Source organism: Anopheles merus, chromosome 3L (genome assembly GCF_017562075.2).
Source record: "Anopheles merus strain MAF chromosome 3L, AmerM5.1, whole genome shotgun sequence".
Taxonomy (NCBI): Eukaryota; Metazoa; Arthropoda; class Insecta; order Diptera; family Culicidae; genus Anopheles; species Anopheles merus.
In genome coordinates, this window is record NC_054085.1 from 419269 (window position 1) to 436639 (window position 17371).

The window sequence follows — 17371 nt, forward strand, 5'->3', positions numbered from 1 at the left end:
CACCAGCCCCGGAGGACCAGACGCTATGAACTAGTCTTTTAATATTAACCCAAAAATGACTACCAAATTAATATTCCAAATCGCAGCAATTTTATCTGGTAGAAACCAGAAATCCACACCAGTTATTATTCTTAAAGCATGCAACACCATTATTCCTTCTTCTTCTTTGGCTGTTGTCGGTCAAGGCTTGCCTGTACAACTACCAGTGGGCTTATTGATTTCCTCCATAGCAGGATAGTCAGTCCTACGTATGGCGGCACGATCCATTCGGGGCTTGATCCCATGACGGGCATGTTGTTAAGTTGTACGAGTTGACGACTGTACCACGAGACACCATCATACCACCGACAGAAATTCCTTAGGCTTTGGCTAGGTATTACCGCAGCGTAACTTTTAGCGGAACTTTTAGCGAAAGCCTGTATAGGCCGGCATGTCCGCGTAGGACGTTATGCCAAATAGAAGAAGCTTATGCTTGTGAGGTAAGAAGGAAGAAAGGTAAGGTAAATCTATGTACACCAGTATTTACCTCACGAATGAGAAACTATTGGGTAGAAGGTTGATATCTTCTGTCGTCTGTCGCGTGTAATCGGTAATTACTATATTCATCAAAATATATCAATTTAACATTAACTTAGCGATGATAAGTGTGAGATTAAATGTCTCATATTCGGTTATAACATTCCAAACATTTACGCTGTGCAGCTCAGTTACTTAAAATCCAAATACTATCCAAATTAGGCCTCGTGATAATTAAATCGATGCAATCACATACACGTCGACGTAACGGCTTACTCAAGAGTCTAGACAAAGGGTTTGTTCAACTTTTGAGCTTATATGAAAACCAGTGCCACTTCCCGGTCATTTTAGTGCATTGTCCCTAAAAGGGGCTCATTTTTCAGGCACGGTCATAAAACATTGCTTAAAAATGCTATCAAATAGAAAAGAGCGCACATAGTGGACACATGTACGAACACAGCAGGCTCCTGTACAGTGGTCATGACATGAACTGGTTTTATCCAACAAAAAATACTTTTTCGTACATTTTGGTCGCAAGAATGGGAGACGTTTTGACGCCGAATATTTTTAAAGTTGTGCCTGTTCGCAATTATGAGTACGCCGAATGTTTTAAAGTCGCTTGGTTCAGCATTTCACTGATAGCAACAGAGTAAAACATTGTTAATTCATTATAGGTGAAGTATATTATTAAATTATTTTAAAATACTAGCTATCATTTGTGTTGAACTCGGAAAATAATATTCAAATCATGACGAAAGCTATTAATTACTTCAAATATATAATTAAAGTTTTCTGTCAACTTTAAAGGTGTACTGGACTAATTTATAAATTACTGTTTGGCTCATATTATTGCCATGAACTGCTTTATTTGTATTCATTCATATCTTTAAAACTACCTTTTCGTAGGTTTAGAAACTACCATCTAACCTACATTGTGATGTCAGGCGAATAAAACAACAGGCTAGTAGTTTTCGCATACATAAGATTACATCTCTTTCCAGGCTTACGTAAAACATGTGAGTTTTAATTGCTGCCTTCATGCTTCGATCATTTTAAGTAGAAACCGTATCGAACGGAATAATTCAATTACTCGCGGTGTCAATATCACGATGGTACCTCATAACTCTTTGATTATTTTCTCTATATAAAGTGAGACAACACCTTCCAAACAGTTACACCAAACATTCCGAAAGAGTTTTTGCAACTATGAAGGCAACGATTGCACTATTAATGCTTGGAGCGTTGATCCTGCTGGTAAGTTGGACTTTCCAATCTAGTTACATGTTAGTTTGATTAATGGTTGATCCTGAAAATCTTACTGGTCGGACTGCCTTTCATTCATTTTTTTTTTTGTTTTTATTTTATTGTTCCTTGCCTCACATCCATCCACAACAGGCGGCAGCGGAGAATAATGTCCAGCACAAGGAAAAGCGAGCAGCCAATAACCAGGCAAGTGCAATCGTGGAGAAAATTGCGGAGAAGGGCATGGTTTTTGCTGGTTCTGTCGTTGAAAAACTGAAAAATAGTGAAGGTCTGTTAATCACTTTTTTTATTGATATTTCACTTACATTTTCATGCTACTGAATGTAAAACAGGCACCTCGTAAACAATTAATCAGTACATTGTATCATTTATTGTATTTCCATTTAACAAAATATTTTTCTAACTATCTATTGTGTTGCAGTGGCTCGAAAATTGCTAGGAAAAGTTCTAGGCGCAATGGGAACCCAAAGGGGAAAGCGCTCAATTCAAACCGATGCCAGGGTCACAAACTACAATTCGGCCCATTACCAAAAGCTGGTATTACATCAAACTCATGCTACCGACCCCAGCACAAATAGAGTTTCAACCTGCCCAATCGCACAAAATGAGCTGAACTGGATTGAAACCATATTTATTGCTGTACAACTTGCACTGGGGGAGGTTAACAAAGTTATAAACGGACAAAAGGTAGGGTTTACAGTACCCAAACCAACGGCATACAAGGTTCACGACTAAATAAAATTTGTGGTTAAATATTAGGTGAAATTTTGCGAACGAATAAAACATTATGCTTTAATACAACTCATGAGCAATATCTTTGAATTTATTTACGAATCTCACAAGGAAGTTAAGCAATGCATAAATTTTACATAGCCGCTGCAGCAAAGTGTAAATCGATTGACAACTTTGATAGAATGACTCTGGTTGCACGATATATGTAAGAGAAATTGGTGTCTTTAGAGATAAAAAGATGATGTCTTCAAATGAAGATATGAAAATGTTCATAGCCTAAGAAAAGCCTGGCTTTTTTCTTTGGCGTAACGTCCTACAGTGGGCATGCTGGCCTGTATAGGATTTCGAGATTTATTCAGTACCACGCTGCTGCATAGTCAGTCCTTGTTACGGGGGAAAGGTCCTTTCTAGACTTGAACCCTCAACGGGCATTTTGTTGTGTGAGTCGTTCATTTAAATTGTACTTTACCAGAACAATGGTACAGAATTTTAAGACATGAACAACAAAAGTTAAACCGTGTAAAGGGTGTCCTGGTACTATCGGTATTCCAAGATTATACAAGTGGCTTAATAGAAGATTTTGCAATTCTAATAGAGCTGTCCGATTTTGCAATATTGATTTCCTTCTTTTATGCGTGGATTCTAAAAGCATTATCGTAACAATTTAAAAAGTTATACAAATCTTCTAATAATTTATATTTTCTACATTCTATAGTCATTTTTTATGCAATACGGCCGTTTCTTTGTGAATAGAAAAAATATGTTCTATTATTAATAATATCAAATAACTTTTGTACTTTCATTGTGTATAACATTCTTGTTTAATCTTAATGTTAAATTCATCTGGAAGTTAAAATTTTAGAATCTGTTTTTTTTATTAGAGAGAACGATCCGACAATAAATATTTCCTTTTCAAAAATACTTAAACGTTGTCGGTCTAGGCCTGCCTGTGCCACTAATGGGCTCGGCTCTCAGTAACTTTATTTATTTATTATTATTATTAATATTTTTATTATTATATTATTTATATTATTATACTATATTCTACAGAATTCATTATAATATTTTTCAGATACACTGGTCGTTTGATGACTTTCATCGATGACTTTCATACAGAGAATGTATTAATACACAACAAATATATGAGTGGGATTTTTTTTTAAAGATGATCATATGTGTCATAAGAATCTAAAATAGCTCTTGCGATTATTATTGGGTTTCAATGATTTGATTCGATACGTTGGTCTTTCGTATACTGTAGGAATAATAACAAGCTTTAAATGAAACGTAATCGAAACCATTTTATATTGTTAGATCAGACACGATACATTCATGCATCTCTAGGGATTTTGATTATCAGGAACAATCATGCAGAACATAATTATGCTCATTGGGAATTACATGATACGAGATTCAATATATCCATACCACGTTTCTTACGAAAACTGTAATGATGAAATGCACCCAACTAGCGTCTACCCATGCGACAGTCGCTACTAATGACGCAAGCATTTTACAGTGATACTTATTTATTAACAATATACTTCTTCTTCTTTTTAGCCACACACGAAAAATTGTCTTTGCGAATTTGTTCCTATCAAGTTATATTTCAGAGCCGTTGATTATTTCAGTGTGTTTGTATTTTGTATATCTAATCTATTAGATAAATATAATTTTTACTAGACATTAAAAACTTTTCTAATAACAATGATCAGAATCATCAGTTTATATTCCCTCACATTCAATTTTTTCAGTTTAAAGGAGTTTCTCTTATTCAGGTTATAATTAATCGATTAAATATTTTATATACATTTTTATACATCCTATAACCACAATTAAAATGAACTTGTAACGACACATGCAACACAAAATTTATACATAAAGCAATAACTCATATTTTCCATTCATATTTTTGGCAGATGCTCCATTTGAATTTTTATTATCCACTGGGTATCACGTACACATTTGCAATCATGCAAAAAAGTGAGTATAGTAAATACATAACTAACGCGGTTCTTAATTTAAAAATAAAGCACAACAATAACCACATGTACAAAAAGCCAACGTGTTCTTTCAGCTTACTTCGTCGGTTCTGGATGTTAAATGTGAAGGGCTACGTAAACACTATCACTAACTCGTGCCCGATATCCAACATCAGCTTGTCGCGAGTAGATGTGGTAACAAGCACTTTAAAACAGCTGTCCGAATATCTGGTATGCGTAGCTATCACACAAAAACATTATCAGTGTGCTATCGTCGACGTAACAGAACGACATAACTGTTCCTAGCATGTATCGTGTCGAGTCGAATGGTTTGCGCGAGTTGCGGCCGAAGTCATTTGTGGTTTAGTGTTCACCGCATAAACAATACACGATCTACACAAAGTATTCAATTTGCCATTTTTCCAGTTTCAGGATGGATGACAAACTCCTCAAAGCTCGTAAAGCACGAATAAGATCTATCATTCGTTCAGCATTCACATTTCTCTACCCGCTCAGATATTTGCTGTTGATCGCTGCCACTGTGTTATTAGTTTTATTGCTTCGTCATAGAAAGCAGCAAACTTTGTTTGGGCATTTTGAGGAGAATTTTGCTGATGTGACACACAAAAGTCGCGAGTTTAAGAAAATTGATTACCACAACTACGAGCAAATTCAGAATGATTTGAATCGTGTTGGCCCTGGTGAGCAAGGCAAGCCGGCTTCCCTCAGCCCAGAAGAAAGCACTAGCGAACTTCGGAAAGAGCTATACTACAAGAATGGCTTTAACGCTCTACTCAGCGATAAGATCAGCATTAATCGCTCGATAGCCGATTTAAGACATCCGAGGTAGGTGGTATCTTTGATTTCAACATTTCACGCTTATCAATGCAACAAGTTCAGCACTCAAGACCCATACCGACAAAAATTGTTTACGTGGACAATCAATCATTAGTACTTTAAACGTGTTTTGCTGCAAAAATACATTTTTCGAAGGTTTTTTTGTAACATAAAACACCATTCTATTTACTTAGATAGAGCTAACGATCGCACGAATGCGAACAATTGATTTCTTTCAAGTGCAGTACCACTTTCAATCGTGTTTATTCAAGCCCATGCAGTATTAGAAGACATCCCAGTTTTCCGAACAAACAACCTGTGTAATGTGAAAAAAAATTAAGAAGTGAGTGCGGTATTATTATAAATTTAGAAGTAATATTCAGTTTAATATTTTAATTGTGCTCTAATAGAAGCTTTTGTTAATGGGAACAATCTAGTTGCAAACAAAACGTATCAAGAAATCACTTGAACTGTTAGATTGAATTCAATTGAATTAAAAAAACTTAATTCTTTTATTATTATTATATATATATATATATATATATATATATATATATATATATATATATATATATATATATATATATATATATATTATTATCATACTTTTATATTATTATTATTATTATTGTAAACGATTCGCAGCGTATAAAGAGACAGCCTACAATTATTTTAAATGTTTATAAAACGTGTCACCTAGTTTATCAGATTGATCGTTTATTGATTGAGTGTCTAAGTTTAACCTATTCAAACATGCATAACTGCTGTAATATTGTATTATTTACAAAACCACAACAAAACACCTCCTAACGACGACCGTGGACTACATACACATATATATATATATATATATATATATATATATATATATATATATATATATATATATATATATATATATATATATATATATATATATATATATATATACATAAATAAGTACATACGTAAGTGTTGATTACAGATGGTTTCATTGTAGGTAACACATTTTATTATCGAATATTTTATTTTAGCTGTAAATTGAAATCTTACCGCAGTCACCTTCCAATCGCCAGTGTTGTAGTGCCTTTCTATGAAGAACACTGGAGTACCTTACTTAGAACTATACACAGCGTGCTTAACAGATCGCCGCCCTATCTACTGAAGGAAATTATTATCGTAGACGATGGTAGCACGAAGGAGTTCCTGCACAACAAACTCGAAGATTACATTAAGCAAAACCTCCCGAAGGTGAAGCTTGTTCGGCAGCCCGAACGTACCGGTTTGATCAAGGCACGGCTTGCCGGGGCGAAGATTGCTTCTAGTGATGTGCTTATCTTTCTCGACTCTCACACCGAAGCTGGATACAATTGGTTGCCCCCGCTGTTAGAACCAATAGCTGAAAACCCCAAAACATGCGTCTGCCCGTTAATCGACGTCATCGATGACCAAACGTTCGACGTGCATCCTCAGGATGAAGGAGGCCGGGGACTATTTGACTGGACGTTTCATTATAAGCGCATTGTGATCAAGAACAAAGACAGAATCTCACCGACGGAACCATTCCCGAGCCCCGTCATGGCCGGTGGGCTGTTCGCTATTGGAGCTGATTTCTTCTGGGAACTTGGTGGTTACGATGAGGAACTTGACATATGGGGTGCGGAGCAGTACGAGATTAGTTTTAAAATATGGCAGTGTGGTGGCCGTATGCTTGATGCGCCCTGTTCTCGTTTCGGTCATATCTACAGAACGTATAGCCCATTTCCAAACTCTAGAAAATACGATTTTATCACAAGAAATCACAAACGGGTCGCTGAAATATGGATGGATGAATACAAGCAATACATTTACGATCGTGATCCAGAACGCTATGCTAAAACAGATGCCGGAGACATGACTAAGATGAAAACGATTCGGGAAAAGCTTATGTGCAAACCCTTCAAATGGTTTCTGGAGGAAGTGGCCCCAGAAATCATTGAGCTGTATCCTCCTGTTGAACCGGAACCATATGCTTCTGGGTCCATCCAAAGCGTGGCGGACTCTAGCCTGTGCATCGACACGATGCAAAGAGGTCGTGGTGAGCCTATTGGATTGTATCCTTGTTCCAACAGCTTAATTGAACCTACCAATCATAATCAGTATTTTGTACATAGCTGGCATCGTGATATCCAGCATAAATATGGTGAAGGCTGCTTCGATGTACCACAAAGTAAACCAGGTTCGCCGGTAACCATTTTTACGTGCCACATGCATCAGGGAAACCAATTTTTCCAATACGATCATGTAAGTTAGTTGGTTGGAAATATTTTACTTATACCTTGTAATCCATTAAATATGTCATTGCAGAAAACTCAGCAAATCAAGCGGAACGGTGTGTGCATCGATAGTAATCCTTACGCTAAAGAAGTGTATGTGAATCCTTGTGACACGAAAAGTATCACACAGCGATGGAGGTTTGGCTCGATTAATTTGAAACTGTTAAAGCAATGGAAGACTTACGGGGCGAATTTTATGTGATAAATGTAAAACAGTATTACCAATAAAATTTGTAAATTATTCTGTATGTCTCGTTTGAAATATGTAGGCTTCAATAATTTCCTGCCGATGATTGAGCACACAAAGCGATAACATTTCACAGCTTTTTATTCCAAAATTATTATAATACATCGTTCCACAACTACAATCATTTCATTAATGACTCATTTCTTTCATGTTACAGGTGTCATCGCATTAACTACTCAAAACAATTGCCACAGACAAGTATTATAGTACCATTTTTCGACGAACATTGGTCCACACTACAGCGTACCGTGTACAGTGTCTTACGCCAGACACCACCAGTTTTGCTTAAAGAAATCATTCTTGTTGACGATGGTAGTACGAAACCTTTTCTCAAACAGCCTCTGGACGATTACATTGCAAAACACCTTCATTCCTTGGTTCGCGTCATTCATCTACCGCAGCGCAACGGACTTATCACAGCGCGACTATCGGGAGCAAAAGTTGCCAAAGGAGAAGTGTTGCTGTTCCTGGATTCACATGTCGAAGTCGGTATTAACTGGCTACCACCGTTACTTGAACCTATCACTGAAAGCTATCGAACCTGCGTATGTCCCTTCATAGATGTTATTAAAGACGATACATTTGAGTTCGTAGCACAGGACGAAGGAGCCCGCGGTGCGTTCGACTGGAACATGTTGTACAAACGATTGCCGTTACGGCCGGAAGATAAGAAAGATCCAACCCAACCATTCCCCAGCCCTGTAATGGCCGGGGGGCTCTTTGCAATCAGTGCACGATTTTTCTGGGAGTTAGGAGGGTATGATGACATGCTCGAAATATGGGGTGCCGAACAGTATGAGCTAAGCTTTAAAATATGGATGTGCGGTGGTCGCATGGTGGATGCCCCTTGCTCCAGAGTCGGGCATATTTATCGCAGCTATTCGCCGTTTCCTAGCACGAAAACGTACGATTTTGTGGCTAAAAATCATAAACGAGTCGCCGAAGTATGGATGGACGAATATAAACAATATGTGTATGCCAAAAATCCTATCCGGTACGCCATAGACGCAGGAGATCTCTCAAAGATGAAACAATTGCGCAGAGAGCTGCATTGTAAGCCTTTTCGGTGGTTCATGAAGGAAGTCGTTCCTGATTTGGTTGATCACTACCCTCCAGTAGAGCCGGACGATTTCGCCTCCGGTGCTATACAAAATGTAGCTTTTATGAACCTTTGCGTGGAAGAAAGTAATAGTTTAAACAGTGTCAATTTAGCATTATGTGTCAAAAATAAGACAATGCCAGAGCGAGCCGAACAGCACTTTCGATTCACTTGGCGCCGTGACATCAAAGCCATGCGATCGTCGAACTGTGTTGATGCTTCTAATCATTCAGTTGGCGCCGAATTGCAGTTATTTCAATGCCATAATCTCCAAGGCAATCAATTATTTCAGTATGACGTGGTAAGAGCATTGCACACACTACTTTCACTTGAACAAAAATAATTTGCTTCCCTGATACTTATATCTAACTAAAAATCAATTTTCATTGTGATAATCATATTCGCATTAACATTGTTATAAACCATTCCCACTGCGCAACGCTACACTATTCTGATATTTTTACGTTTCTCACAAAACAGGACACACGACAAATCTATGTTGGAAAAGACAAAAGCTTTTGTTTTGATGCCGATGGGATGAATGGCAAGCTTATTCTTAATCGCTGCAACCGTAAACAAGAATCTCAACGATGGCGTATGGGTCAAATGAACGTAGAACGTCTTAGAAACTGGGCAAAGTATGGTGCCAAATTTCAAATTTAATATCCTTTATTTCCTTTTGATTTTTTATACATTCTATTATACTGACTCCTTTTAATCCCAATTAAAACTGTTCTGTTCAACTAACCCAACTAAAGTGATAAAAAAATCTGCCGCACCTAGCAAAACGAATATGTTCGGCTAATTTAGGCCACATAAAATAGTAGATTAAATATATCGAGATTGGTTCAGTCGCAATAAAAAAAATCAACCACCTAGCAACCCTCTCCCACTCGCTTTCTAACCACTTTCATCATTCACAATTTTAGTACTTTTCCCATCAGTACCCACCAGTTAATAATAGTTCCCAACACCAACGATTAACATATGCCATATAGTCACTCTTTCCCTGATTAAAGCTTCGATTCTGTAAGCCACTTAAAATCTTGCGGTTTGCGGTCCGCTTGCGGACTGATTGCAATATTGAGAATATGTGGACGGTCTGTTGCCGTTAGTGCATCCTTGACGGCAGCCCGCAGCTCTGCAATGGTGCGCACGAAATTGCCTTTCATACCAAACATACTCATCATATTTTCGTAACGTGTTTCATGCGTCAATGCTGATGCTGGAGTTCTAAATTTGGAAAACAATTGGTTTAATATCTCTTTACTTCCTACATCTAACATAAGATTTATACTGTTTACTGTAGATACTCACACTTGCGTCAGATCTCCTCCAGAACGCATATCATCATATGTTTGCTTATCAAATCCCGCGTATATTCCTCCGTTGTTCACTATTACTATCACTATTGGAAGCTGATATCGTACCATCGTTTCAATTTCCATTCCTGAAAATCCGAAAGCAGAATCTCCTTCCACACAAATCACTTTCTTGCCTGGGCAATGATCCCTGCAGTAAAGAGCTGCAGCAATTGCAAAACCAGGTCCTACTCCCATTGTTCCAAAGGTACCAGCGTCCAGACGATGCCGGGCGAACTTGTTATGCAAAAGGGTTCGGCCAATATCCATCGTGTTGGCACCCTCGCTAACGATGATGGCATCCTTGGGAATGTACTGCTGCAAATGATGAAATACTGCGTAATAATTCAGAGGAGTTTCCACATTTAGTGCCATTGCATCGACTATTTTCCGGTTAGTCTCACACTTTGCCTTCAGATCCTTCCACCATGCATTTTCGTAACCAAAACGGAAATGATTTTTGGCAAGTGCGTCAATTAATTGCTCAGTAAAAGGTGTGATGTGTGATTGAATCGCTACTTTGCTCGGTACGCTGTTATGCATTTCTTCTGCATTTACATCTACTTGAATAATTTTTACATCCGAACTATAACGCGGTGGTCTACCGAAATGCAATATCCAGTTCAGACGCGCGCCTAGTAATAGCACGACGTCGGCTTTTTGCAATGCTAAGGTACGAGCAGGTGCAATGCACTGTGGATCAAGATCTGGCACGACTCCTTTTCCCATGGGTGTAGGAAGGAAGGGAAGATTAGTTTGGTGTATTAATTGACGAACTTGCAGCTCTGAACGCGCATATGCTGCTCCTTTCCCTACGATCACTAAAGGACGCTTTGCGGTACATAGAAGATGTGCCGCTTCTGCAACAAGCTTTGGGTCTGGAAATGGTACTGGTGGAGGCGAGTGGGTGTACTGCACCGGTAACACTTCATCCATTATCTTTGCCGTTAACAGATTGCCGGGAAAATCTAGGTAAGCGGCGCCGGGTCTTCCATAACAGGCTAATCGTACGGCCTTTTCGACGTGCATCGGTATTAAGGCCACACTTGGTGGTCTTGCCGCATATTTACAGTATGGTCGACTCAATTCCACTTGAGGACACTCTTGGAATCCACCTATACCTTCGTGGTCTTGCGAGGTCGATCCCCCGATTACCAATAGAGGCCAACAGTTTACCTGCGCGTTCGCCATGCCACCAGTTACATGCAACAAACCAGGTCCGGATACAACAAGGCACACTCCCGGTTTGCCGGTCAAATAACCAATAGCCTGCAAAGTAAATGTAACTGTTATTGAATCCATTTTTTTATTATTTGGGTCCATCACATACTTGTGCCGCATAACATGCTGCCTGTTCGTTCCGCATTCCGATATATTTCAACCCTTCGGCCTGCATCGCCATTGACAGCTCCACAACTGGAATTCCGACAATCCCGAACACATATTCAATGCCCTAAATTGCCAAACAATTGTAAATCAATTAGAACATTTAATGCAAATTACTGCAAGTAAACTAAATTATAGTTTACAATAGTGCAGTTAACAATAAACGGTCAGAAAAATTCGTTCTTACGAAAAAAAAACAAATACAAAAAAGAACAATTAATAACGGGGCCTTTGACAATTTTGTTTTCTACACACTAACTCAGCCTATTTTACGTTATCAGAAAGATTAGCATGCATACCGCAAGGGAGCCGTTACTGCCCGATAACAGGAGTACGTTTCGTATGGTATGGGAAGGAATACGTGTGATGAATACGATAGACTTTCAATCTTAAATCATTCGTTCATGCTCTGGATATCGTGACTTACCTGTTCCCGTAACGACTTAGCCAACACTGCGTTTCCGTCTAATTCCATTTCCTTGCAAAATTCAAAGCAAACTTTAAAAAACTTCAAATATATTTTACACAATTATATGTAGAATTCTTCAATCCTTCAATTCTTAAATGGCCTGCGTTCAAAGAGCTTTACCATACAACTGAAATGTTAAACCGGGCAGTAATGAAGTAAAATAAGACCCCTTATCTGTTTTCATGAGATTGGCCTAGCCTCATACGGGCGGCGATATGACAAGGCGAATATTCAGGCAACTACGGCTTTATTCGAAGCAGTACACAAATTATCACAAACACTGCACCTCACACAAACGAACAGCAATTCGCTGTAGCGCAGTTTTTTTTTTTTTGTAGATTACCTAAAGGCGTAAATCACTAAAGACAAATTTCTTGTTTTGATTCCATCCCAACCAGCAACTGTCAAATCGTTGCTGACTTCATAAAGAGCTAGATGATGGCACAGTGGCAGACAGTGTGGCCAGATCTTTTATTTGCGGTTTTCGGTGGGAGCACTTAGGGCTTGGTACTTGTTCCGACGCAGCGTATCGCAACGCATTGCGTGACGCAAGCTGGTATCTGTTCGCTGCGTTCTGCATGGATGTGTCAACGCATTTTACAAAGAAAAACATTAACAAACAGCAATAATGCCTATTATTTATAGGCTTTACAACTGATTATAATGTTTAATAACAACTGTAAAATCCTTTCCAGTTGTACCAAAAATAGTGCAAAGCATGTTCACGTTTTTTGCATATTGTGTACTGACCCGCACACACCTGTTTTGCAGAAATTACGCAATTATTTTCTCTACATTTATTTTGTTTTGTTTATAAAATTATTTAGTAGTCCAATTACAAGCAAAATTGCGCTCGAAACAATTTAACGTGAAAAAATATCGATTTTCACCCGATATGGTTAAATTATTTTGACAGACACATCACGTCGTGCGTCGGAATAGAATTTTTTCTACTTTGACGCTGCGTCGGGCGTCGTTAACGCACGCGTCTGTGAAATACCATACATTTTGGCAAAATCGCAACGCATTGCGTCGGAACAAGTACCGCTCTCTTAGGGCGATGGCAACACTTTTTTGCAAGCGATTTTATCGGACGGCCTGTCAAATTTTTATATGGGATTTGACAAATAACGTCGGACATCGAAATCGCACGTCCGACGTTATCTGTCAAATCCCATATAAATCTCGTCCGATAAAATCGCATCTGATCAGTGTTGCCACCACCCTTAACCGTAGAGTTGGCAACCAGATTTACACACGTAAGTTGGCAACCGGCATACGCGGGTATTCCCGTATTTCCCATTCCGCATACCCGGGTATTCCTCCCGGTATTATTATTTTCATAGGTAAACAATGCTTTCTATATTTTAATGCTGTAAGTTATATAGTTATATAGTAAGTTATAAGTTTTTTTCAGTTTTTGATAAAAATAACGGTCAAATTGAAATTTGGAATCGCTTGAATTTGACTCGAAAATAAGCACAATACGAAAAGAGGAAGAAGAGAAACGTCATTCTCCATACAAAATGTATGGAATACCCGGGTATGCTGATTGCCAACTTACGTGGTAAAGTTAAACAAAATTCAAAATAAAATACTTACAGGCTGTTTAAAATTACAACTTATGCACCAAAAAATCATAAATTAAAAGTTGGGAGGCTACGGAAAATTTCAGGTCAATAAAAGCAATGAATCAAAAGTCATTGCAGTTCGAAGCTGAAAAAATACCCGGGTATCCGGTTGCCAACTTAGGCGGCGCTCTAGCAGCAATCGAACACGACATCCGACACGAACAAACCCATATAATCATATGGAGGTGCACTGTCAGACACAAACAAAACAAACAAGACAAACATGTCAAATCCCATACATTTTTCATGTTCGATGTCGTGTTCGATTGGTGCTAGAGCGCCGGGTAAGTTCGAAAAGAAGCACTTGCTATGTCGGCGGAATCGCGGACTGAATCGACCTTGCGCGTCGAGTTGATGACCGAGGCGGAATCGGACACCGTGGGAGAAGTTGGGTGGAACTAGTGCAAACGTGCACTTTACTTCGATGAGGGTAATGCTGATCGGTCAACTGACTGAACAGCTGATAACCAAAAGTGGTTATCAAATTGGGCAGAGCCTTCGGCGGAATCTGCAAATTGGTGAGATGCACCAGAACACGAGTGATCTACGTGTCTATGGAAGGTGAACTGACTTCGCCATCAGTTCGAGCTTTATTTATAAGAAATATGGTGTGAAAGTTGTGACACATTTGGCAACCAGATGTTTGTCAAATGTGAGCTTTCGTTTGGTTTTCCGGATTTGGGTTTTTTACAGGGGTTTCTTAATTTATACCTAGCGTGCCTGTGTTTTATCAACTATCCGTGCATTGTGTATGCAGCGAACGATTTCCTGTTTATGCCTGGGTTTTTACGGAAGTTTATCTGTGCTTATCTGTGGCGCGTTTTCCTTATTTATATTCTGGGGTAAAACACGAGAACGTTTACGCTTCTGGTGTTTAACGTTTCTTTACCTGTCTGCTGGCTATGCGCTTGCGCTTCTGGTGGTTAACGTCTTTTTACCTGGCGTTTGGCAATGCTAAGTTAGATTTGACCTACTGTTAGCAGTACATCTGCTACAAAGGTATTATTTTAATTTTGCTTGACATAAATTTTGTTTATATTAATTATAGTAAGAAAATATTAATTTAAAAAGAAATAAACACAGAAAAAAGATCATAAAAATCAGGATTTGAACACACGCTTTCTCGGTTCGGAACCAAAAGCGATGTCACTGCTCTATTTGGCAGTTACCGCAAGGACAAAAGAGGTAAAATATACAGCGAAATGAACTATTTGACAAGCGACATATTTCACAGGTAAAGCTAAAGGGTTGGGGGAGATATAACATCCGCTTTCGATAATCACTTAAAACGAGTACCCTTTCAGCATTAAACGGCTTTGAAGGCATACAGAAGGCATTTAAGGCCTTAGTCGTCTTAAAAGGCGAATAAAGATTTCAACCGAAACTTTCACGGCTGTAACGGTGGCTAAGAGCTAAGATGGTGGCAAGCTATCTATATCTTGGCGCAAGAGAACATAACACATAAATCGTGCTATCGAATCTCACGCTCATATATATGGGAACACTACAACAGTGCAGTGCTGAAGACGCTTGTAAGGTTTTCTTGTGACAGTTGCACAATGCACTGCTGATCGCCTTCAATTTGCCAGCGATTACAAGGCGATTGGAAGGCATTCAACGGAAATTTGCGGGTAGGGTATTTTTCGGTAGGAGTTTCAGATGTCTTCGGTAGGTTTACAGATGAGGTAGAGGAGGGGATGCTAATCTGCAAAACCAAAGTTCCATACCATGAGAATACAGGCGGTCGTTAAGATGTTAATGAGAACCGAACGGTCGCAAAATACCGCGTATCTCGAATTTTCGTATTTCCGGATTTCGTAACCTTCCCGCAAATTTCCTTTAAATGCCTTCTAATCGCCGGCGAATTGAAGGCGAATTGTAGGCGATTAGCAGTGCATTTAGCAGTAATTAGATGCCTTTGAAATATTTCCATAAACAATTTCGTTTTGAATTTGAAATTTGAATTTGCAACTGCCAAAAGAAAACCTTACAAACGTCTTCAACACTGCAGTATTCTCAGATATGAGCATGAGTTTCGATAGCTGTTATGATCTCTGAAGCCCTGAGCTATTTCACTATATTGAAAATGGTTATTATTTTAACCAGCATTATTAAGTTCTTAAATGCCAATAAATCCAAGTGCCACAAATCCACTAAACGACCACTAAACGGCTTCTAAACGACTCAAGCTTTCAACCCAAACGGAATATAAAAATACTTCGTTTAGCAGACGGCAAACGACTCATGCATTCTAAAAATAGCAAAAAGCTGGTGGCGCCTTCTGTTTGTGAGATACTCAAACCAGTGGAGTTTCCTCGCTTGGAGAGCTTTCCCATTCGCTCTGTACTGTTTTATGGTTTCGCATTGAAGTTATGCATCGCTAGAACTAGAACAGTGATCCCAAGCGCCACAGATTAAGCTTAAACGACTGGAAAATTGAATATCCATAGAAAAAAAAAATGAAAGCTCCACAGCTTCATTGGTTTGATCAATAGATGGCGTATTACAACTCATCATTATATTGCTATCCTTTTCTTGCAATGTGTTTCGACAAGTTGCATTTTATTATGACCTATATAGCCTTCTAACTTTCTGAGCAAAAATCTATATAAATGGTCGTGTGGTTAGATACGTGGGTATCAACACCAATGACCATTGCTCAAATCTCACTTGCTTCAGTGCTGGTGGTTTCCGTTGGAGTTTAGTATTTAAACAATCGTATCGCCGTTCTAGTTCTAGCGATGCATAACTTCAATGCGAAACCATACAACAGTACAGAGGAAATGAGAAAGCTCTCCTCCAAGCGATGAAGCTCCAACTGGTTGGGGTATCCCACCAACAGATAGCGCCACCAGCTTTTTTGCTATTTTTAGAATGCATGAGTCGTTTGGCGTCTGCTAAACGAAGTCTTTCTATATTCCGTTTAGGTAGAGAACTTGAGTCGTTTAGAAGCCGTTTAGTGGTCGTTTAGTGGATTTGTGGCACTTGGGATACGATTGTTTAACACTAGAACCGCCGTTGGGACTTTTTTGTCCCATCACACTCGAAAAAGGTGTGTTATTCCGCTTGCCGTCGTGACAAACGATTGAGATTTTCTGACTTTTATTTATTTTGAACGATCTTTCGAATGCGCTAATAAAAATAATTGCATCCCATATGGTTCTTTAAAAATCCTTTTTATTCTAGAACCTCCATATGGGACATTTTTGTCCCATAGGCAAAATACGTAGTAGTGGCTGGTATATCTGCTGTCAACGAGTGGCACATCCGTCATTTTGGCAAGTTTGGCAGCACTGGGTAGAAAGTATACGTAGACAGTACTCCGTGAATAGTGCTAGTAGAAGATGGCCGGATGGATTTGGCGGGAATCAATGATTGGGTTTTGTGCAAAGAACTTACAACAGAAAAGATATCTAGACGCGATTTTCTTATCAAGCTAGGCAAAGAACTTTCATGTTTCATGTGAGCCAGGTTCTGATGAAACAAAGATGTGTTTTAGATGATTGAAGTAATTAATCTAGGTGTACCTTTTGTTTTCGAAAAAAACCTTGTCC

General features: G+C 38.7%; 3 protein-coding genes across 3 annotated transcripts; 2 read left to right on the forward strand and 1 right to left on the reverse strand.

Annotated features, from left to right (window-relative positions):
- Window positions 1-1008: 1008 nt before the first annotated feature.
- LOC121599384 (putative polypeptide N-acetylgalactosaminyltransferase 10) lies at window positions 1009-9828 on the forward strand. The gene is made up of 6 exons (XM_041927139.1): window positions 1009-1190; window positions 4431-4854; window positions 4920-5339; window positions 6344-7549; window positions 8029-9271; window positions 9451-9828. Exons 2-6 carry the CDS (start codon window positions 4820-4822, stop codon window positions 9631-9633), a joined length of 3087 nt encoding a protein of 1028 aa, XP_041783073.1. The 5' UTR covers window positions 1009-1190; window positions 4431-4819; the 3' UTR covers window positions 9634-9828.
- Window positions 1540-2575, forward strand: LOC121599383. The gene is made up of 3 exons (XM_041927138.1): window positions 1540-1770; window positions 1912-2047; window positions 2201-2575. Exons 1-3 carry the CDS (start codon window positions 1723-1725, stop codon window positions 2512-2514), a joined length of 498 nt encoding a protein of 165 aa, XP_041783072.1. The 5' UTR covers window positions 1540-1722; the 3' UTR covers window positions 2515-2575.
- On the reverse strand, window positions 9622-12587 carry LOC121599382 (2-hydroxyacyl-CoA lyase 1). The gene is made up of 5 exons (XM_041927137.1): window positions 12530-12587; window positions 12145-12195; window positions 11662-11784; window positions 10288-11600; window positions 9622-10203 (listed from the first exon to the last, which is right to left on the reverse strand). Exons 2-5 carry the CDS (start codon window positions 12190-12192, stop codon window positions 9984-9986), a joined length of 1704 nt encoding a protein of 567 aa, XP_041783071.1. The 5' UTR covers window positions 12193-12195; window positions 12530-12587; the 3' UTR covers window positions 9622-9983.
- Window positions 12588-17371: the final 4784 nt, after the last annotated feature.

Bases quoted from the DNA above. Each gene is read 5' to 3' on its own strand.
- LOC121599383 (XM_041927138.1), top strand. From the start codon at position 1,723: ATGAAGGCAACGATTGCACTATTAATGCTTGGAGCGTTGATCCTGCTG. The intron at 1,771-1,911 runs GTAAGTTGGACT...CATCCACAACAG, and splicing joins TTGGAGCGTTGATCCTGCTG to GCGGCAGCGGAGAATAATGT. The intron at 2,048-2,200 runs GTCTGTTAATCA...ATTGTGTTGCAG, and splicing joins AAAACTGAAAAATAGTGAAG to TGGCTCGAAAATTGCTAGGA.
- LOC121599384 (XM_041927139.1), top strand. From the start codon at position 4,820: ATGGTTTGCGCGAGTTGCGGCCGAAGTCATTTGTG. The intron at 4,855-4,919 runs GTTTAGTGTTCA...CCATTTTTCCAG, and splicing joins TGCGGCCGAAGTCATTTGTG to TTTCAGGATGGATGACAAAC. The intron at 9,272-9,450 runs GTAAGAGCATTG...CTCACAAAACAG, and splicing joins AATTATTTCAGTATGACGTG to GACACACGACAAATCTATGT.
- LOC121599382 (XM_041927137.1), bottom strand. From the start codon at position 12,192: ATGGAATTAGACGGAAACGCAGTGTTGGCTAAGTCGTTACGGGAACAG. The intron at 11,601-11,661 runs GTATGTGATGGA...TTTACTTTGCAG, and splicing joins CAGCATGTTATGCGGCACAA to GCTATTGGTTATTTGACCGG. The intron at 10,204-10,287 runs GTGAGTATCTAC...TTCCAAATTTAG, and splicing joins GGAGGAGATCTGACGCAAGT to AACTCCAGCATCAGCATTGA.